Source organism: Homalodisca vitripennis, chromosome 1 (assembly GCF_021130785.1).
Source record: "Homalodisca vitripennis isolate AUS2020 chromosome 1, UT_GWSS_2.1, whole genome shotgun sequence".
Taxonomy (NCBI): Eukaryota; Metazoa; Arthropoda; class Insecta; order Hemiptera; family Cicadellidae; genus Homalodisca; species Homalodisca vitripennis.
The window spans coordinates 208,672,748-208,697,473 of record NC_060207.1 but is presented as its reverse complement, the minus strand read 5'-3'; the positions used below and the strand labels follow the sequence as shown (position 1 = coordinate 208,697,473).

Sequence of the window (24,726 nt, the reverse complement as noted above, 5' to 3'; positions counted from 1 at the left end):
CGCAAAATCAAAAGATAAAAATATATGCTGGAAAGGTAGGGTTCAACTTAAAATAACACCTGTAACGAGAGTTTATATCTTTCATACTATCATTAATTTATTGAAGTGTGGAGATCTTCATTATATATTTTTTTTTGTTCTTTTAGAACAAGCAGCTTATAAATTTCACTTAGTCCTATAAGAACTTTAGCGCTGCTTCCGGAGTAACATGATATTCAGGATGGGTAAGGTTAGGGGGTAGGGGCCGCCTCTTATCGAGATCCACGAGGTAGAATTAGGGCACCAATCTCAAAGTCATGTCCCTGCCCCCCTCGGAAGAAGGGGAGGCTAGCTCTGAACCAGCCTCCCCAGTCAAAGCAGGCAGAGGTGGCACACCCTTGTTCTTGTTGAGGCTAGTAAGAGCCTCTGACACTCAGGGAACAAACCGCACAAACTCCAACAGTCATCTCCTGCAGTAGACTAGACCTATCTAATTAGCCTTGCACCCCAGAATCTCGATATTTGCGGTTAGTGATGTGCCGCTCATGGACACCCATAAGGTTGCACAGATTAAAGTGACACATCGGTTTTTGCTGTGCCCAGTGCTCAGAGGTTCAAATTGAAGGTAAAAACCAGCCAAAAGTGATCCCTGCTGTCAAGCCCAAACTCTTAATACTACAACTCTACCCAAGTACATAATATGCTATTTATTTAAACAAATTTTTACAATGGTTTTAGTGAAAATAGCATAGTGGTAATATTTGAATTTGGCCCCACATGGTTTGTACCAAACACTAGGAATTTCAAGGATCTACAGAAGATGCTAAAGAAATGTTTGGTTATAGTGCATGTGCCTCTATAGTATTAGGCTGAGCATCAACAGCCTATTACTCTTAATGCTGGCAAAAAGTATCTTCTATCTGTATGTGTTTGTAGAGGGTTGGAAGATTTCCTCTATGTTTTTCTACTTTTCTGTCCACTGGATAGTGGATATCCTGAGAAACAACTGAGTTATATATCTGAATTTTGATCTTTTGATTCAGACCTCTTCATATACATTATACTGGATGGCTGCTTTTAATCTCATAGTCTACGTGTCTCTGATGTCGAAAAACGATGCAAAGTTCGTTTTGGGTGTATTCAACATCAACTTTCTGGGATCTCTGTAGACGGACGTGGGCTCCAGATTCCATGAGTCACTTTTGTGACAGTGTCAGACATCAGACTCTGCACAGAGTGGAAGGTTATGCGGAACTAAACTCTACATTAATTTGTATTAAATCAAATGTTCTCACCATAGCTCCGTTGTGTACATTTACACTTTGGAGGTAAGCTCGTTAAGGAGCAAAGATTTATTAAAATTGTAAAAAAATATATATTCCAACCAATAATTGCTATTTATTTTTGTCTTTTTTAGGAATATTAAGACAAAAATTCGCTTCAATGAGAAACAATGTTTCACAGTTAATAATAAATAAAAATTCACATCCTTAACAAAATTATTCCTGTTAATGAATACATTCAAGATAGTATAGAAAGGTCTGTGGCAAATAATTGTATTTAAAATGTGGTTTATCAATTATTTTATTTGTACACATTCACAAATATTGAGTTGAAAAAAAAAACAGAAGAAATACTCAGTGTATTCTGGAGGTTAAGATCAGTCCACAGTTCATTATCTATGGATGGGGTGAACAATTCATTTCCTCCTGGGAATAATAGTAAAAGGAGATTATAGTTAAGTAGTATTAATTTGACTTTTTCTTTTATTTATTTATTAACTCGTTCTTTTGCCCTTGCTTAACTAGCTATTGATATAAATAAATAAATGTTTGATTTACAATTATTATTGAGTTTATTTGTCACATGTATGATACAGAGTTTCATGAATTATACTGCCATGGGCACATAAAAAAAATTATATCCAACATAGAAAAGGTTGTGGTGCATGTTAAGATTTGAATTTATACAAAATAGGTTCGAATGTTGAAAGATTTGGAATCATAAATTGGGTAGATCTTACTTGAGTTCAAATCCAGTTTTAGTTTGTGTGTTCGATTGACACTTATTCATCTTCCAATCATCCTTGTCGGTTTAGTGTGGATTTAATACTGGTAGTAGTAATCCTTGAAGATCTGAGAGTTCTGGTTGTCATCCAATATTCACGTTCATCATCTAGTATATGTCTATTCTGTTCTTTTACAAAAATCGAGATTCACCAATTTAACACAAATAATAAAATGTATTACTGTATTTAATAACTCAAAATGTTGATTAACTTTGATGTAAAAAGGTTTTTCTCAGTCTCATATTAAGCCATCATTCAAAAGAATAAAATTCCATTATTGTAAAGTCACCAGCTGATCTAAATTCACTTTATAAACTCCAGGTGTTGTAAACTTATTTTGCATAACAATCTCCTTGATATTAAGATTTAATGTATTCTGTGGTATTTGGTCTAAAGAAATTATTTTATTTGATGATTCAATTTTACAATAGTTTATGTATTTCTATCTTATATGTATGATAATTTGTTTTATGTTAATTTTAACTCTAAAATGGGTTGCTAGTTTATCTTAATTTTAAACTCGATTGATTTATATTTGTATAGGAGTATGTTCTTCTTCTTGTATGGATTCTTATGTGTGTGTACATATGTGGTATAAATTAATCTCCTTTAGTTATTTATTAATCTTTTATAAACAAACATAAAATAATATGAACTATTAATTTTTTGAAACAAAACCGTACTAGTAGAAAAATTAAACATCTGTCAACTTAAATAGTTTAAAATAATTTTTATTCAAATGAAATGCCTTAGTTTTTTGGACAGAACCATAACATTAAAAAAGTATTTCTTGACTGACATACCAGTGTTAGTAATAAAGAGTAAGGCAATTTTCAAAAACAGATGATATTTTGGGCTTTGTGATTTTGGACTTTAAAACATCAACCCTATGATTTAGAAATGGTAACACATTTGTGTAATTAGTTTACAAAAATTCTTAAGCGCTCCCATACTGAGTACACGAAAATAATTTTGTTAAATTGAGATGTTTTAATACTGCCTATTACCATTATAGCTAAATAATTTATGGTTTTAGGTTAATGAAAAATAATTGATTTTAATTAATAGAAGTTTTAAGAACATGTTAGTCATTAATTACAAATAAATGTGTTTACCATCATTAACAATCACTCTGCAAATAGGGAGTACAGGATACACTGATTACTTATAGACAGTAAACAACTACCAATCAAAGATTTAATATGTTTTTTATTATTGTGAGGGGGTATTGTTTTATATATACAGAATGCAACAAAACTCTCTAAAAAACTTTAAGATATTGTTTCATGGACCAGCTAGAAAGTAAGTGCAAGCAATTATTCATCTCTTTTTGTTTACCATTTGTCTGTCTATATGTGTTTTTTAGTTTTTATTTCAGGAACCAGTATATAAGATATGAGAAATTTGGTACAATTATTTTTCATGCAATTTCAAATAATTATAAAAATTAATATTATATTCTCGCATCATGTTTAAAGATGGCGGATAGTTGAAGTTTTTAAAATGAATACCCTAAAAACTAATATTATGAATTTTTTAAAGAATAAAGTTCCTAAATGTAATTACAAACATTTTAACACTAGATCATAAAATTCCATATAAAATTATGTACGCTTTTAACTGTTGTAATGCATGGAAAAATGTATAAATGCGCGCATGCGCGCACACACACACACACACAATTTCAATAAACACTGAATCACAAAAAGTACTTGCTCCGCTGGGACTATACGTACGTAGTGTACAATAACACTAGTTATATTGAACAAGTGTTAAAATTGCATGAACCAAGCTAGATTGTATTCTTTTAGTTTTTTAGATTTAGTCTTTTAAACTGCAGAAAATAAATTAAATGTGGCCCAAAAAGAAGACAAGAAGGGAGAAATTATGTTTCTCTTTGAGCCAACATATTAGTCACAACTGCTAATATAAAATTGTATAATTTAAAAAATAGAATTTACATTGATAAAAACAATGGAATCTAGGTCAAATAATTATCAAACAAATCAAAAAATAACATTTTAATATTGAGTAATATAAATGTTTACACATCACTACTAAGTAGATTACAACTTCAAAAACATTAAAAATAACAAAACAACAAATATTTTAATACTTCAGTAAAAATGATTTAGTATACTAAAATCACAACTAAAAGTTACAGCCCACAAGATTTAAATTGGTAAAAGGTATGGTGCTGCGTGTAATAAACAATATAATCTATGATACATGAATATTTATAATCAACTAAAATAAATAATACAGAAAATCAAAACCACAAGCTTGTACAGACACAACATTTTGTAAGAGCTTTACCATCATTTACACTCTCCATGTGCATGATCCGTTATATAGTATTATACTGTTAATTTTATACCATAAAATTACTCTTAAAAACAAATCTATTGTCTTCCATAAAATTATTAACTGCATATAAATATAACAGCTTAACCCTCTTAACTGCTGGTCATTCTTACTAAAAATCTAGACTGTTACTATGGTTACAGCAAGAAATTGTTGTCTATGAAGATATAAATATTTATTAAAATATAATCTTATGTCTGTTTTGTAGAAAGAACCAAAATATACTAACCATCATCATTGTTGTCACATATCTTGAACAACTTGGAAAAAATCAAATGAAATGTTTCTGTTCTCTATTTTTTCTTTTTCAGTCCACAAATTTGTCAAAGAATTAAAATATGTAAAATGTGTGTGTATGTATGTAAGAACGATATTTTTTATTTGCTATGTGAAACACATCAATTGATGAACATCATCCGATTATTCTAATGTAATGCAACTCATAGCACATGTAGGTTAAAAGTAATGTACAATTAATTTCTATATTCATGATAGAACATTTCACATACATTGTCCTCACATGATCATGCATGTATTATTTTTTCAGAGAGATAATCTAAAACAATAGTATTGAACAAACACAGTTTCTACTATCTGAATCCTTTTTAAAAGCTTGTTAAAGCTATTCCTGTTATGTTAATTTCTCTAAATAGCTAAATTAAATTTTGTCAGTAAGGATGCTATTTACGGCCTAACCATCTCTAAGTACTCTAAAATCTGATGCAGTGACTCTTTATCCTGGCCTGGGTAGGATAAAGATCAGTCAGTCTATTCTTCTTTGGCAGGTTAAATAATACTGTGAACCCCCAGTATATTCCAGCTACTCTAAGTTCATATTTCAGTCACTTTCTGCTATGTACAAGATGCTATAACTGCAGCAGCACATAGCTAAATGATTTGGTGCGATATAATGAACTGCATAAATTATGTCTCATTCCTCAAATAGTGTTAAAAAAATAAAAAGTGCTCTTTTTTTGGTAAAATTTAGTTCCTTGGGGCAACCTATGTCACTCCTAAGTTGCAATATTTTTGTCGTTTAATCAAATTTCAAGAACATTTTGGGAATTTTGTTTGGTTTAAAAAAAAAAAACTTGATGTTGAGACATCACTCAGTAGTTTTATCAGAACAAGCAAATAATTTAACAACCAGATCAACATCTATCACAGATCTAAATTTCCGAGTATTGGTTGGTTACAGACTTTCATGTACGCTAGAGGTAGCCGACAGATGCGACTACACATAAGATAATTAATAGGCATGTTAATCTCTAATTATACAATATAAATGTTACAACATCCACATTTAGAAATAGTTGACAAAACAGAAGATTGCATGAATAATTACTATTACTGCGATAATAGTCCAAAGTGATTACTTGGCCTAAGCTGTAAAGACATATTTGACTAAAGATTACCTGGACTTACCAACTTTCCCCTGCCATAAACAATCATTTCGAAGTAAAACTTGGAAATGCAAAATTGGATCTAGTGTATTTGTCACTGTGTGATACCAAATCTACAATCAGTTTCTATATTTTAAATGTATTCTTTATTTATGGGTTTTTAAAAATACAGTGAAAAGATTGATAGCAACATATTTTCATTTACCAAAATGTCCATTTATTTAAACTATTCCAACAAATGCTACATTCCTACCTGATAAGGCACATTAAACTGAATAGCACTTAGTTTTAGCAGGCAATGAACATTTGGACAGAGTAGAATGAAGCTTACAATAAGATAACAAAAATAATATAATAAACTCTGTTAAACAGTTCTGTTAAAAATACTTCTTTCTGCTCATTATTGTTGTATGTATTAATACCAGAGGATAGATTCCAATCCTCAAAACGTTGTGTTATAATTTTTATAAACTATAACGTGGCAAATGTCCGATCCTGTTATCCTTTCTTAAAAACAGTTTCAAATACACAACACACTTCATTGTTTTAAAATTATTACAAATAGCCCGTTTCTTTTGAGTTATATCATGTTTGAAATCTAAAATAACATTTCTTGTATGTAAGAAATGACTATTTCTGTAAGATAAATTATGAAGAACTTTGAAAAAAATAAACTTACAAATGCTAAAGATACTAAACATAAATAGCAAAAATATTAGATCCAACATTAGCAGAATTTGTTACTACATCACTCAGTTCCGAACTTAAATCACATTATCACAAATTAAAATTTGTGCTGCCAAATGTATTGATGTTACCATGATCATAAAATCTTTTTAGATCATTTATGTTGTCCCACCATTTACTGAGCCTGTTTTCCACGATAAGCCGAAACCACGGAGTGATAGGTTCTTCTAGCTTATTCAGAAACGTGTTAAACTCATTTTTAGGAACAAAACACACTCGGCTGACCTCGTTTGGGTTCGGATTCAAAGTCACATCTTTACATAGAAAAAGTATATAGTCAATTTCATGTTCACCCCAAACACCATCACCAACAGACTTATAATGTATCCTTGTCAAATATTGCAAAGCATCAATGTCTATTTCATGTTTTGGTATGCCTAACTCGTGCTGGAGCCTGCGCTGCGCTGCCAGCCGAATACCTAGAGCATTCTTCTCTTCTGTCTCACCTTCACCATCAAATAACGGGTGGCTACAACAGGCGTTTGTAATATAGCCTGGGAATGTAACTTTCATGTCAGATCTTTTCTGGAGTAAAATCTCATTTTTGGAATTGAATATGAAAACACTAAATGCTCGATGCAGAGGAATGTTTCCGTCAGGCCCAACTTTGTGACAGTCGTGTTTACTCGCTCTCCCGATCACTTTATCGCTGTTGTCAACCAAAATACATGACTCCTCCAGTGCAGCTCCCTGCACCTGATCAATCTTCTTTGCTACATTCGTCGCCATTGCTCGTCTTACAGAAACTCTCACTGAGGACAACATTTGCTTCTTATTGAGAATAAAACTGCAACAGCAAAAAGGAAAAGAATTAATTGTGTAATATAATTTGCAAAATAGAGAGTATTATAAATAGTATAAATGTAAGAAAATTAATGCATAAGTAGAAATTGAACTAAATCCCATTATAAGGCATAATAATCCATCAAAGTGAATATAATAGGTTTTATTATAACTTAGGTTTTATTGTAGTAGATAATCTAATTACTATTAACTATGAACATTACTAATTTCTGAAGAGTAAGTGTATTTCACGAAAATAATCATTTACTCAGAAAAATACAAATCTTAACACAATGAAGTTTCATTTAAAAATTGACTGTTTTATAATAATGAGTAAAGTTATCATTGCTATTCCAGCACTTTTTGATTTGAGTTCATAACTGATGAATTATCAGTAATGATATAGCTGAAGAATATGTTTGATTAGTTTCAAAAAGTATAAATATCTTCATATCAATTTAGCAGACAATTAACATTAATTGGATATAAAATGAAACTCATTCTACTTTAGTCAAAAATTTAGTTTTTAATTAAAAGAATTACAGTAGTATTGGTTGTTCTTTAATCCTTTTAATACAACGGAAGAGCTTTAATGTTTTTTGCTCTAACCTAATACAATTTATTACATAAAACAATTGAATATTAATAGTGTGCTACATAGGCAAAATTGTTCCATGGCCCATAGTCATTGCAATGGGTTTTAAGTAAAAATAATATTGTGATCTTTAAATTTGTGTGTATTTTAGTTCAATTTGAGGCCATACAAAAATCCCAATATCTCATACATGTTTTAACGTAAGAGCTTAAAATGTTGCATGTATATTATAAAACAAACAAATTAAAAATAAAACTTATTTGGGGCTCAAGTTTTTCTTCCACAATACATGAATATAATTAAAAATGTAATGTAAAATAGCATTATTAAGTCAAATGTTGTTAGTAATATTGATGAATAGCCAACTTTATTGCTAATAAATAATTACCTCTATTGTTTAATTATATAATTTAAAAAACTGTATGTGTAATTATTTATATGTAAATTTGCATTTTGGGTGAAAATTGAAGAATATAACCCTTGAAAAATAGTTTATTTAAAAAAGACATGCAGATCAGAACACCAATAAAGGTACTTTTAAGGCCGGTATCGACAGTGCGAGGCTGTTCGCTGCGAATGCCTCGTCGCGAATGCTCGGCTTTGCCTCGGACTGTGGATACCTGGATTGCTCGCTATGAGGCGTTCGCGTCGCACAATGTGAGGCGAGCCGTGTGCTTGTCGGTTTTAGAGCAGTGCTCAAAGGTGCCTCGCTCCGAGCTGCACGTCAAGTGGATACCTGCGCTGTCTGCCTCGCACCGTACAAGACACAATTCTGCACTGCAAACCAACAAACCTCCACAACGAAACTGTCATCATGGATAATTATGAAATGATCAGACAATTAGGCTCTAGCAATGTAATAAAATGTTCAAAATCTTGTTTGGACATTCGCAAGAAATTTGGCACGTCTTCTTCGAACCTCACGTCTTCTATGAGTCTGTTCCCATATTCGAACCGATTTTGATAAATCTTTTTGACCCACCTTCGGGGTTTACGTCGCTTTTCCTGTTGTTTTTTTCCTAATAATCGTCGCCATCACAATAAAATCAGCGGCAGCAACCTGCGCATTTCTAGAAAAAAATAAACATATTGTCCTGAGTGTCTTCACTACGAATGCGGGTGGTTCGCGTGCTCGCAGTGAGCATTCGTGGTTACAAACTAGCTGCTAGCTGAAGAGCTCACCCTGAGGCAGATGGCACGAGGCATTCGCAGCGAGCAGCCTCGCACTGTCGATACCGGCCTTTAGGCTAGTAAATTCGTCTCTCCATTGCCCAAACAGTTATGTCAGGTTAACAAAAGTTTACCACTACCTCTGGTTCAATACAGCTAGAATCCGAGTTTAATTTGAATCATTCAACAAAACTGTCCATTTCCTACATAATGCAAAACAACATAAAAAAGGAATTTATTCATAGATTTACTTAGCCATCAAGGACATTTTGATTTAATGGAAGGAAATGTAAAACAGAAGTTCATAAACTTGTACATTATTAAACACAAAAGCTTTATTTGTTTAATTTTAGCAAATATTTCTATTGTATCCAGTTTTGAATATCTACTGTATAGTATCATAACAGTATGATAACAAACAGAATATTCAATAATACAACAAAATACAAGAAAACATCTACATTTTGCCAAATGGGTACGAGGCATGAACATAATAATAAGTACTTATCTCCATCCATCTTCTGTCAACAGATGTTAAATATAATAGTTATGACAACGGCCACATATGCCTAATAACTTCTTAAAACATTAAAAGACTGATATTTATGATCAGTTCCCCCTAAGAACAAATACCATGTAGTTTTTACCAACATAACAACTAGATTACAGAGAAATTGTCAAACTTTGCACTCTAATAAGTTTAACAAGTTTCAAGAGGACTTATGGGTAAAATTAAAAAATTATTCTGATAACTGAACAAAAGTTTAAGATAAAAGAAGGTGAAAAGCTACAAAAATATGAATGATAATAATGTCTCTTAGCAATACTTCAAAACAAGAATCTATTTCCTAACTTCAAGAGCAGCAGTCTATTGAACTGGAAGTTTTTGAAAGGAGAATGAGAAAGCTGATCTGAAGATATATGTACCGCTGCAATTTATAAACTATTTTAAAAACCTTATAGGCCTATAAAGGCATTGGTGTAACTTAAAAATTAAATTGGACAATATTTTCCAGATGTTATGTTAGACTGTTTTAACTGGCATTTTAAATTGACATGAGATACACTTAAAATCAATGTGGGTGTACTTCCTGACCACATTCAGGACCAGCCAATCGACGTAAACGTAACTCTCCCACAAAAGCGGAATTCCAAAACATAGGTATTGAATATTTTTTTTTGAGTTATCCTCCAGTTTCCCTCAAGATGCTTTGGAAGATGCAAAGTTGTTAGTACAATTTTCATACACACACGTCTGTGAGCCTGGATTTTCAACATATGCTTATTTACAGTCACAAATCAAGCAAAACTGGATGTCAAAAGTGATCTGCAATGTGCGTTTTCTAATATCGAAGTTGGGCTACAATATACCGAATCGTTCAATGATAATAACAATTAAGTGTAGGCCGCTTATTAAACCCCCCCCCCTTTTGTAGGATTTTGTTTGTTTTCATGTACTGCCCTCTATTGCCACACCATACAATAGATATGATTGAGTAGTGTATGGTATGTGAGGAATGCAGATCTCTCAGATTCTAACTCAGTTTGTAGGTAATTGTGAACTTAAGGGCCAGAGTGGCAAAAGGAGAGTTTTGCATTATTAACCTATTTCTATCGTATTCCTGAACAAAACAATGAAAGATTTCAAGGAGTGCAAATGACAAATAATAAAGTTATTAAGCATTAAAAGTGGAATTACTTTTCTCGTGTAAAGAAATATTTCATTGTTCTAATTACGACCGTAACATGGTCTTGTTATGATCGAGAGTTAACCTCGTATTGGTTGCTGCTGACGTCAGCCGTTATGCCATCTTTTCAAACAAATCAAAATTGTTTATTCTAAAAAAAATTAACAATAAGATAAATATTAATATATTCATTGTCTTTAAAAAATATATAAATAAATTTAATATTTGGTTTTTTATGTAGCCTATATGTGTAAAATAAATTTTTATTTCTAGTTTAATTATTAGAGAAATATTCACACATGAGCTACAAAAACCTGTGCGTGAGAACGAGTCACCACAAAGAGCTCAGATTTGGCATTTCAAGCCATAAGAAATTTTAATATAACTTAAAAGAAACTAGCTAAAAAATGAAATAATGTTAAAATCAATTTGTTATGGAAGTGGAATGAATTTTTGGATATGTTAAATAACAGTAATGCTGAAATCAGGGGATTTGACCCATTATAAAACCCATAAAACATTATGAACTCATGCTCTCACTATGAAAAAAATATGAACTATTAAAAAGGAATAAATTAATTTCCTTATATTATAACTCCTCATGTAATCCACAACCAAACACGTAAATGACCTTGCAAACTAATTGATGGTATTAGAATAACATGAGAAATAGACGTGGTCATTCATATGGCAGTGAACGCTACTGCACAGAACGGTTATATTCTGACCACAGAACACTACATAAACTATCAGGAGCAGATAATGCTGAAAATCATAGATATCGAGAGCATAGTAAACAAATACGACCACAAATTTACATTTCAAACGTATTAAAAAACATTTTGTCATTTACACCTCTTAGAACAATATATATTTTTGTTCAGAACAGGCACTATAGTACTTAATAAGATTGACATTTTGATTGGCTACTCTGGCTGTTGGGTAGGGTACGATAAGCGGACCTGGTTTTTTCATATCGAAGATACCTAATATTCGTATATCAAATCCTAGACCATCAATCGATATAAAAGTATAGTCCTCAATAACAATCATATGTTTTATATTAAAATATTAATTTAATATTTACAGTGATTAAACAAATTATTATAACAAAAATTAGGAAAACTGAAGATAACCATATTTGCTCCTCTCACAGTTACAGTTGTTTCTTTCCCACAAACTTCACATAATGGGTTTTTCGGTATGAGTCCAACATGTTGAAACCACTTAAAATATGTCATTTTTCAAAGCAATGTCGTGCATTTTTCTAAAATTGACTGCTATTTTTAATGATCAAATGTTACTTATGTAAAATTGAAATATTACCTTACGTGTATTATTTGAAAGTGTTTACAACTGTTGATATGGATTATTTAAGTTAACTGTTCAAAATAATTAATCAGTATCAATTGATTATATCGATGGTTATGGTTAAGTAATATCGTTTGCCAATTATGATATAAAAAACCGGGTTCGCTTATCGTACCCTCCCCTGGCTGTTAACCTCACTGATACTGTTTTCTATTAATTACATATATAGCTAAATGGATTTCTGTACTTTGCAGTTCTAATTCCTGTATTCCTTGTATGCATATAAAAATTCTTTTATCCATTACCTAAATGAATACAAATTATATGTTTTATATTCCCAGTCTAAATATTTGTTCTTAATTGGAGACATCAATCTGAAATATGTTATATTATCTGAATTTTACTCAGTTATAAAAATGCAGCAATAACATAACCAACTCGATACATTACATACTTTGGACTGAAGACTATTGTATGACAGCGGAGCAAACCTACCTTAATTCCTATGTTGTTCTCTCGTAAATATAAAACAAATAACAAAATCAGCCACCCACAGTTTTCTATTGAATAGTTATCTCCACTTCTCTATTAATTCTTAAATTCTACAGTTTACAGAGCCCCTAAATCAGAGACATTTACACTTTCTAGAATCTAGATTGGTTTGACATTTTTCTGATTTTTCAATTCAAGTGTTTTCACAGCTGACTTAGAATAACGAAATAAATTTGCTACGTCTGTAGACTAACCAACAACTGATCACACATCAGCTACAATGTCTCTAATTTTAATTTCTAGCCAATAACGCCATAAAATAACAATGTGTATATGTAAAGTATTATTTCGTATGTAAAAGATTCCACTACAGGAAAACAGAAACAAGCACTCACATTTTAGTAAATCAAGCTGGATTTGAGATTAGGCTTCGGCTGAACTGAAACTTTAGTGATAGGGTCTTAGTAAATGCTGTGCCAAAACATATGTTGCTGTTAAGGGGATTCACCACTGAAAACATACTTTTTTAAAAATACACAATAAAAAATAGCTTAACCATTTTTTTTCTAGTGTGTAGTAGGCTAACAAAAAATACAAAAATATAAAACGGCCAAATAGTTGTCACATACAGCCTACTAGCGAATAAAAACGGGGGTTTTTCAGGCCATATTTAAAATTGATATATCTAAGAAACTATCCAACATATTGCACTACTCATGGTCTAATTTTGAAGATATGGATCTAATCTAAATATTTAGGTAGAATTTATCATGTTAGCATTATTCGTTTTAATAAAATAATTTAGTAAACTTTAGACTTAAAAAAAAAAACATGCATATATAAAAAATTATGTTTCTATTCATCATATATACCTAAAGTCTAATTCTACCTAAATATTTAGAAAAAAAGATCTACTTAATACCGTATGTGGTAAAAATATGAACTTTCTATCTCAATTAGTTCCCAAGATATATCGATTTTTGTCTTAAAATTTTATGGAAATTCAAACTTTTGGAAAACTGCAATAAAAGTAAACGTAGGTTCAACACTAATATATCACGTATATTTTTTAGTTTATTGTTCTGAAATAAATTTGTACAATATATTAGGTCAAAAGGTTGTATTATACATCAATATTAGGTCATATTATTATGTCAGTCAGTGTTCAATAAAATTTATATATATATATATATATATATATATATAAATTGTAAAATAAAACAGAGTTCGGTCGGTGACGTAGGTTGCAGGTTGCACCTCATACCGCTTTTTTGCAATATTTGTCCCTTATTTCTTCTAGCAACATTTTTTTTTTGTATTCTTGACTCTTGCCATATTTCATGGCATAAAAATGAACTAAACTTCAAATCAAAACAAACAGCCTGAAACTCAACAGTAGAATGACAGATGACAGAACACAAATTGTTTTGTTTTTATTCCATTACTACATCTTCTTCTTCAGCATAGCGAGTAATGAAAATAAAAACAGTACAATGATTGATATGCGTATTAAACTAGATTTAAATATCTGGTTTACATATTTATAATGAAATATATAAAATAAATTATGATGTTTTTAGTAAAAAAAAAAAACTTTTGACGTGACAACGTCTTAAATTAGGTTGCGGCTCGGAGTCACTCATGAAAAAGTGTAACGCCCGGTAACGTTTACGATGCCCGTCCAGTGAGTCCGCCGCACGGGATCCGCACGGATAAAGCAGATAACTGTGGGGTCCGCCGCACGGGATAAAGCAGAAGAAACTATGTTTATTTCGTGAAAATGTGGAGTGCTTAGATTCGTCATTTACAACAACTACAACAATAAAGGTAAATAATTGTACACTGATATTTCATTATCGTAAACTATGATTGATTGATTAATTGTTAGATTGACACAAAAGTTGAGAAACTGAGTTTATAGGTTATGTCATACTATTGACAAATGTTGATAGTGTTAAGTAAATTATTAGTTTAAATCACTCTGCAATCAATCGTAATTCAGTCGATTGAGAAGAAAACAGCGCGTATTGCTAGTCAAACATTTAAAATAACAAATTATAACCTCTAACCTGTCATAACAGTGCGACCAAACAAACGAACTAAACCGACCAATCACCACGCGCGGAGTTAGAATTTAACTGTGTTTAGCAAGAATTTCAAATTCCAATTTTAGTAAATGTTTTATTCAACTTTACCATTTACAATAACAAATTTTAATTAATTTCAAATTATGTACAATGTTTTAGTAAACAAAATATATTTCTAATAGTTTAAAATTTGTGCAATTCTTATTTTCATTCAATTCCTTGTTCCTATTGTTGCAATTTAATAATATTCATATCAATAAATATTCTACCGAGAAAAAGACGTTGTCACGTAAAATCTTCGCCCGTAAAACCGACTTTACAGGCAACCATAATTTTTTTTGAAAATTTCATTTTTTTCCTTATTTTCAGTGGTGAATCCCCTTAATATAATTATGTCACATTATGACGCACATAGTGTGTTTAAAAGTTTCAATTTTCACTTGAATGACAAGCCTATCAATTTAGAAGAGACTGTTGATGAATTGAGATTTTGCACACTTAGATTATGTATGATTCGCTTTGTCAAATGAATTGCGACATTTAGATAATAATAGTGTATTAATTATTCACATGTCAAAAAGGTAGAGAATAAATTTACGTCTTCAACATTTTTATGAAATTTATTCACAATTTTAGCGGACTGAAAGGCAAGAGATACGATTTTAAATTCCTTCTCGGCTATTGGTTTGAAACCAAGACAGGCTCACAAAAGTCAACATTATAATATGCAAAATTTACAAAATTGATATCTACATGTAAATTACAACATACAATTTTTGTTATATAATAGTTAATCATACTAAACATGAATGATTTCAATTCAATTTAGCACACTTAGATTATATATGTTTCGCTTTGTCAAATGAATTGCAATGTTTAGATAATAATAGTCTATTAATTATTCACATACCAAAAAGATATAGAATAAATTAAGACGCAAGCTTCAACATTTTTATGAAAATGTTTCAAATTTATAGTGGTCTGAAAGGAAGAGAAACTATTTTAAATTCATTCTCGGCTTGACCAAATTCTAATTGGCTTGGTCAATTCGATGATCAATTCTTAAACGCAGAATTATATCGAAATATCTCGAACAACAAAGTTATATATTTCTAAGTTATTCCAGTATTATATTGATAGAATATGCTCTGCGAATCTAACTTTTAGATTACCTAGTTAATGTACAAAGTATTAACTTTCTACACATCTTATCTGTTAATTTACATTCAAAGATTAAACATAGTTTGTCATGATCTTCTTTCCTGCACTTACAATCTCTACAAAGTTAAGTATATGTATGGAGAATACGCATGACCAAAAATAGTCTGCAGAATAATATAATGTACCGGTACCTGCTGTTTCTTCTTACCAAAGTAAACCATGGGGAAACGTAAGCCAGATTTTAAAAAACCCCTTTGCTTTCCTTCAAATTGAGATTTAAAATTTCATTCTTCCCGCCACAGTTTATTAACACCAGTGACGGATTTTAAAGGGAGGGGTCACAGGGGTCCATGACCACTCCACAAATATTTTAAAGTGTGTATATGGTGTTAATAAATAAACTGTGCCAGAAAGAATGGAATATATATATACATGGAAACTATATATATATATATATATATATATATATATATATATATATATATATATATATATATATATACGTTTACACTTTGCATAGAAGTTGATTGTAGACTCCAAAATGCGTAAACATGTGTTTTAAGGTGTATAATTTTAATTAACGGAGGTGAATCCTCGGACTTCCCATTCCATAAGGAGTATTCCATAGCTCCCCCCAGATTCACGAGTTGTAACTTACCTAGGGGCGTATCTAAGCTGGATCAGCTCCCGGGGTTTGGAGCCCCCAACTCATAAAAAGAAAAAATTAGGGTTGCAGCAAACTTGCGTCTCAGTGCAATTATTATTTGTTCAAAACCGCATTCTCTAGTTTTCTCTTGAACTCGAAAATATGAGACTATTTATAAGATTTTTATTTATACATTTATGATAAGAAATCTTATAAAAAAGAAGATATTTGATCAAAACAAATTAATTTGGTAAACAAAATTCTTTGTTTGAAGGTTATTTTTGACGATGGAAGGATTGTGAAGGAAACAGGATTTTTCCGGACATTTTCCATCGTTCAGTGAAACAAGAAAACAGTAACACTACGTTTCGAGATCTGCAATCTGATCTCTTCTTCAGGTAAAGAACTAACCTAATACATAATTACAAACTAGGTTAAAATAAACAAATCTTACTAAAGCGTTGTGGCACGCCTAAGTCAGGAATCACAACCTACATGTTGTTTGTCAACTTCACTAACTCTAAAGACATGCACTTAACACAAAAACTATACCAAATACTAATCATTAAAACTAAACTACGGAATACAGGTCACAATACGTCTTCACTCGTCCACTAACCACCTACGACTGACCAGAGGGACTAGCCAATGGTAATCGTGACGGCTGGCTAAAACAAGATGGCGGAAATACAAGGGAAGGGGGACAGTAATGGGCCCTTTCGTTATTGTTGGTTCATGCGAGATGAACTTCTTAAAACCATATTGTGACTCCGCATTGGTTTATTACAAATATCCGATCCGTTTGATACTTTTGGTTTTCTCTTTAGTTCATTTTTTTAGAATTGGCAACCAAAGCGGCCTAATCTCGACTGATGGTTGACTGATTGGTTGGTCTGCCAATTTAATGTATGTTGCCTCAATTAATTTCCTTTTGAAGAAATGTGGTTCCCGATGTATTATGTGGGCTTCATCCCAATTCATATGATGGTCTTCGGACCAACAATGGTGTGCAATTTTTGACTTTTCTGTGAAACCCTTTCTCGTGTTTTCTTTGTGTTCTTTTATCCTTACGTTTAGTGGTCTTTTTGTCTCGCCTATGTATTCCCTATTGCAGCTACATTTTTTACTGTAAACACAGTTTTTGGAATCCTGTGTGCCATTTTTTGGTTTTGTTTTTACGAGACTTTGTCTAAGAGTGTTGTGTGTTTTAAACGCGGTTCTAATGTTGTACTTTCTACCTACTCTTCTAATTTTCTCCGATAATCCCGGCACATAAGGGATTGACATAAACGCAAATTTATCAAAATTCTGTTTTTCTGACTCAGGAATGATTCTTCTGGTTCGTTTGCACTTATTAATTACTAATTGAGGGTATCCATTGCTTCTGAGATCCGATTCAATTTTCTTAAATTCTTCTTTTAGTCCATCTTTATCTGAGCACAAGCTCTTTGCTCTATCAAACAACGAGTAGGCTACTCCTTCTTTGACAGATTTTTGATGGTTGGAATTGGAATGATAATTTAAATATTTTCCTGTGTGTGTTATCTTTCGAAAAACAGTTGTCTTAAGGACATCCCTATCTCTTAATACACACACACAGATATAATAGTTCTACAAGTTCTGCTTCTACATCCAGAGTTCAAGTGGCGATGATAGTTCTGTCGAGGGTAAGTAGAATATACGTATATTATGTAAACAAAGCATAAGTAGTTTTGGCTTTTATCACCGCAAAACAAAGTTCTATCGCAAAAGTGTTTATATTATTAATTGTGTTTGTATTAAAACAAGAGTAATATCAACAAACAATGTTTTACAACTACTTGTTATATATTTTTTTTAATGTTAATCTTTTAAACATTTTTCAGGCTGTGGCAAAGATACTCAAGATGTTCTAAAAGCGTCATTAGAAACAATCATAACACCGGAACCGGACACAGAAAGTGCTAATACGAGTAACAACACCAATGATTTTCCAGATAATGAGGTAAGTGACGCTATGACGTACATCCCTTCCGTAAATTACATTAAACTTTTTTTATCATGTTAAACTATTTTTGAAAGTCTATAAAATGGTGGTACGTTAATTATCTCGAGCTTACTAGTTTCTCTCAATATACCTCAGGACTTATAAAAGCTATTTACGATATGATTACATTTAAATCTTATTTTACAAAATACTGTAACAAAGTTAAAATAAGGTATATTTTAAAATAGATGTTTCGCAAAAGATCATACTAAACTTTGATATAGCCTAGTTAAAATATAATGCAAGAAATAACACTGAATATTTGAAATTAGCTAAGCAGCTGTGTGTTCCATGACTGCTACTGACTGCCTATCTGTACAACGTTGTTTTGCGTTTATATTCAACAAGGGAGATTACGAATTCCCTGCTGTGATAATAGACCATAGGATCAAGAAAGACATAAGGACCCTGACTACGTCCCGGACCGGTCCCAAGAGATTATGCTCAGAAGAGATGTTTTTCTGTTAATTATTATAATTCACAGGTAATATCAGATCTTAAGCTAACCGTTCTTGGTTATGTTACTCGTCTAAATTAGATTACGTTTACCATTAGATTTCCAACCATTCTGGTTATTTCCAGAGAAAAGGACATCAGGAAAATTAAAATCATGGGAGACTATGTTACTGGCAGCATTTAAAAGGCCGTATTTTCATGAGGATTAAGAACATCACAAAAATCTTGTCTACTTTGTGAAATATGGCGAGTGGATGGCACAGTTGATGAGGCATTGGAGACTAACTTAAAGAATGAACATAACTACTAGAGAATAGTTTTGAAAAGGGCTATAGACATTACACTGTTGTTAGTTATTTAAAATCTTCCGTTTGAGAATAAAATGAGAAATCCGACAAATAAAAAAAATGAAATAGGTAAGTTTTACAAATTTATCCTAAAATAATTTAATGTAAAAAAACTTATGTCATATTTATGGTTTGGATCTATATTCTATTTTTAACAGTTTTTCTACAGAAATTACAATATCAAAATTGGGCTGGGCGCCGAGCAATGAATATAGTGGCACTAGTGTTAAACAGATAAAGTGACTATTTGTCTCATCGTGGTATTTGTTCATGCCACGTAAGGCAGGTTTTTAATGTAATATACACGTACACCGTAAGCTGTTGTAATTAGTTTATTTATGAATATGCTAGTGCTAACATTTACAAAGTGAAGACTTAACAAAATATTGTTCAAAAAAATATTAGTTACCCCTTATAAAAAAACAGGGGTACATAAAAAACCCCTTATGTAAACTTATATGTACATATCTTGCCATGGTAGACTTCCAACCACTGCTAACAAAATAATCTGCTAAAACGTTTCTTCTAGCATTTAGTGGTTTACCCCATTGTACAGCCGGAACATCATTGTTTATATCAAACACACCTTGCACGCTTAATGTGGTCTTTAAAAATGACACCATCTCTCTGACGCACAAAATTATGAAGCACGCAACAACACTTGACAATGAGTATTGTCAGACTCAAGTCAACATTCATGGGTCTTTGAAATATTCTCCATTTATTGGTGAGAATGCCGAATGCGCATGCCACAAAACGTCTACCTCGACAAAGACGATAATTGAAAACCCCGCTTCTTGTGAGAAAGAAAAGTACCAGTAAATGGTCTCATGATGTGTTCAGGCAGACTAAATGCCTCATCTCCAGGGAAAGTGAAAGGCATTACTGGTTCCGCTGTATCAGGCAGAGGTCTTCCTTTCGGAATGCAAGCTCCATTGTTATTCAACAAAATGTTTAATTTAGACTTTTCAAATATTGTGCTGTCTGATTCCCGTCCACAAGATCGAACTTCAACGTAACTGAACTGGTAGTAAGCATCAGCTACAACAAATAGTACTATCGAGTGAAATTTTTTTGTAGTTGAAAAATTGTGATCCAGCTAAGTCTGGTTTCACGATACGTACGTGCTTCCCATCTAACGCGCCCCAAGCAATTTTGGGAAATTCGCCTCCTTTTGAAATCCTTCGGCAGTTTCCAACCATCTTTGCTCTGAGAATTCCGGAATACACTCTTTCACCAAGACTTTCCCACACTGCCCCACACACTTTTCAGACAATTTTGCAAATCGTTGAGTGTCCAAGCCTGTACTGATAGTGAAGGTCAATCATTGTGCACCCCACTGCCTAAGTATCTGAAAATAAAAGAAACCGTATCAATTTATGAAAAACCCAAATTATATATCGCATGATTAAAACTAACAATCTGAGTAGCCATAGCACTATTTTTCAAAAGTATAATGTAATTTTCAGTATAGGGTAATATAGTCTAAGGAATTTTAAAACACCAATGTATACACACAGTGGCCCCTAACGAACTAAATGTAATTGTATTTTTTAAATTGTGTTTGTTTTAGGCAAAAAGCTAATGAAGCGTTGGAAGAATAATCATCGACAACTACAAGAAAACAGAGAGAAAGAAAGACAAACAAATCTGGACAGGGAGCTTTGTCCGGAAGACGTTATCTGTATGCACGACTGCTGTCTTTTCTGCAACAGACAATAGAAGAAAGCGGTACAACTGAAAAACAGCATAGTGGAGAGGAGGAAAATGAAAATGGACAATAACGATGACAGTATTTTATTCTCCACACACAAATTCTTCTGACCAAGCCGACAAGTGAGACACCTACAGATGATCCTTCAGATAATTTAGAAAAAAAATATCAGCAGCTAAACGACGGAGAATAATTGAAAAAACCTTAATTAAGTTTATGAATAAGGCACCAACTTCTACTGTAGAAGTACCTAATGATGACAAGTCATTTTTTGATTCCATCATTCCTAACCGTTAAAAGTCTGTCCCTAGATCACAAACTGGAATTTAGATGTGAAGTCATGAAATTGATAATGCGTTATAGATCCACTTGAGCGTACAGGAGCCTATCAAAATCATCCACCATTTCTGCAGCTCCAACAAGTTGTTCTTCTACATCTCATTTGTCAGGTACAGGATATGGCAGCAATCCCATCTGGTTCTCCGTCAGGTCCCTCTTACACCACACTTTCACTTACAGGTCTTCGTCAGTTGAACTCAAATTACGGAGACTCCATGGACATTTTTGGTAGCGAGTATTCAACAATTAGCCTCGATAGAATCTTTACAGGCTAACTCATTTGTAAAACATGTTGTAAGTAAGTGCAGTATTATTTTAGTTTAACAAATACTGCAATACAAATACTAAATTTTTGTTTTTACTATTTTCAATAAAAGAAAATATTTCTTCACGATTCTCCCCAATTTATGTCCATCACATTTTTAAGTCCCTTAAAGTTATATATTTTTACCAGGAAAATGCATAGTAGTTCTCACATCTTCCATTTATAATCAATAAAGTGTGACAACTTAATTAAAAGTAATTTCACTTATAAAATGAATTGAATAGTTCCGAATTGAATAGCAGACGACCTAGACTCTTTATCAATCTATCTACTCCAGTTTGAATAGTATATTCAATCAAATGCTTGTTTTCTACAATCGCCTATTAAATTAAGTCTTTATTAAGAAACAACAATGTTAATTTTGGAAATAAAAAAGTAGTTTTTGAACATTTTTTCTGTTTAGAGTTATTTGTAGCTTAAAATGACAGTTACACATATTTAAATCATACGGTAATACAGTACAACCTGTCACATCCTATATTATATTATATGCCTAAAACATCATAAACGTAAATAAAAGACTTAAAAAAACCCAACAACCGTTAGCTATTTCAGGCCTCTAACAGCTATTTGTAGATGGTCTGGTGATGTACGGAATTTATTCACACCCGGATCGGTCTGTCGCCACATTGATCCGGATGTGACAGGTCGTGCTGTAGTTGTTATATATTTAGTGTTATGCTTACCTGAAAGTAACAGCTAACATTTCAATAGGAGGTATTGATAGTCTGCATCTAGTATCTTTTACTTTTGGATTGTGTCGTTTAGTTTTGCTTCAAGTTCATCAAATGATACTACACTCATCCTAAAATAATTGAAAAATTTCTTCTCATCTCGACGAAGATTTTGGAAAAGCGTAACAAACGCCCCTTTTAACAAACGAGCACTAACAAAGGGATGCACCCACATACTTCGCTTTTTGTCATTGTATAAATAATCATACACAGCAAACGCAAATGCAACACGTTGTCTGTGACTATCCATACTGCTTGGGAGGTGCAAAGAGACTGAAGACGCCGAAAACCCGCTGTAGTGTGTATTAACGGAAAAAATAAGCCAAGCGCACGCAGCTTGCCCGCGGCGGGCACGCTACTTGCAAATACGCAAATGTGCATCGAGCCTAAATGTAGAAGTCGAAGGTTTGAAGAGACAAGTGTAATGAGTGATATGTACACAGAAAATACATGCGCCCCAAATCTCCACATCCAAACAATTCAATTGTGTGTTCTTCGTCAATTGTGCAGCTCATAATTTAAATTTAGTTTTGAAGGATGCTGTACAAGTTAATAAAGATGTGCCACAATGTTTTGAAACTATTCAAAATGTGTGTAACTTTTTTGGTTCGAACATGGGAAATGTAAAGAACCAATGCAGATCATTCAAACATTACCTTGAAAACTCTAAACCCCACTCCCTGGGCGAGGACACACAATGCAGTTTATGCGCTCAAAGAAAGATTTTGCGACGTTTTGAAGGCTTTGTCAACCATAATTTCGACAAGTAAGGAGGCAAATGACAGAAACAAAGCTATTGGACTCAAAAAGGCATTAGACAATTTTCAATTTGTTTTACTACTAGTGATACAATGTCACATTCTGAAACATGGTAATGTTGCTTCAAAATCACTCAAAACCGAATCACTTAACATAATGCAGGCTTATGATCTTTCAGGTGATACAATCTTAAATGTAGTTGAGCCCCGATGCTGTTTTAAAATATGATTGAAGAAGCAACTGCCATATGTGCTAAGTGGGGTGTACAGCCTAATTTTTCACAAAAACGGCTGAGAAAACAAAACATACTTTGACGAATTATCAGAGGATCAACACTTCACTGACCTGAAAGAATGGTTTAAGGTGTTGTTATTTTTTTGGGGGAGTAAAATTTTGTGGGGTTAGCCCTTTCCTAAACCTCTTGGATATCTCAATCTCCCAGAAATATTTACCAATGGTATTATACATCCGTCTTGTAATCTTTGGGTGCAACCTAATATTCTTCCTGTAATCCATTAATAGATCAAGAATATATCGAAAATTGACCCTTACCTGAGTAAAGTATTCCGTAAGACTTTTTTAAGTGTAAGGTGATTGCAAGATCCATATCAACTATTGCAAGCATATAACACCGAAACTGTTGACATGAACAACTGATGTCACATGCAGAGGCAACATTCTACACACAATTGGTGACCTTGCCTCAGAATGTAAACCCAGCTGAGTCAACACGTACCACACAGTCTTGTTCATTACACAGAGCGTATACTGTAATACACACTATATTGCAGTTTCAAGATTCAAGATTTAAAAAGTTTGTTTTCGTGAAATGTACATCATGTACAAGAATAGTGTCAAAAGTAAAACATAATAAGAATACTGTCAAATAAAAAAAAACAAATTTGCTGTTAAAATACCATTCAATTAGTTATATAAAGATAACAATAAAGTATGTATATACTTTATTGTTATCTAGTTACCTCCCAATTTACCTTCTTTCCAAAAATTCCTTAAATGAGTAAAGTGCTAGGTACAGTAGGTAAGATTATAATTTCATTTTAATTTTTTTAAAGCTTTGTTCTTTACTTATCTCTCTTGGTAGGTTTTTAAAGAACTTATGTCCCGTAAAATCAGTTTTCTTTTTGAAAAATAAGATTATTTTATTGGACATTTCTGTTATGTCTTGTGTTGTATTGATGACTATTAACTAGAATTGAAGTGTTGTTTTCTTCTTGTTTTGCATAAAGAACTGTTTCATAAATATATAAACTGTATACCATTAAAATTCAACTTTCTGTAAATCATTTCTTTATGGAGTCAGTCTTTTTAAGTCTATGGATAACCCGTAGAGCTCTCTTTCGTTGGACTAGTAACCTATCCAGATTCTTTTTTGTTGTTGCGCCATATATTCTTATTCCATATGATAAGTGTGAATGCAGTAGAGAAAAATATATGGGTCGTAAAATTTGTAAACTACAAACCCTTTACAATTCTCTCAGTGCATAAATACCGGAAAAGATATTTTATAAATA

The 24,726-nt window shown here is 32.2% G+C and overlaps 1 protein-coding gene across 4 annotated transcripts; it reads right to left on the bottom strand.

The window, feature by feature from the left end:
* Window positions 1-4,053: 4,053 nt before the first annotated feature.
* Window positions 4,054-23,842, bottom strand: LOC124353041 (isopentenyl-diphosphate Delta-isomerase 1-like). 4 transcript variants are annotated; one of them, XM_046802838.1, is made up of 3 exons: window positions 23,747-23,840; window positions 20,448-20,674; window positions 4,054-7,348 (listed from the first exon to the last, which is right to left on the bottom strand). In XM_046802838.1, exons 2-3 carry the CDS (start codon window positions 20,456-20,458, stop codon window positions 6,592-6,594), a joined length of 768 nt encoding a protein of 255 aa, XP_046658794.1. In that variant the 5' UTR covers window positions 20,459-20,674; window positions 23,747-23,840; the 3' UTR covers window positions 4,054-6,591. The 4 variants fall into 4 exon arrangements, with proteins under 4 accessions (XP_046658794.1, XP_046658796.1, XP_046658797.1 ...); XM_046802840.1 differs by lacking the exon at window positions 20,448-20,674 and having other exon boundaries at window positions 23,747-23,842; XM_046802841.1 differs by lacking the exons at window positions 20,448-20,674; window positions 23,747-23,840 and adding an exon at window positions 12,996-13,067.
* Window positions 23,843-24,726: the final 884 nt, after the last annotated feature.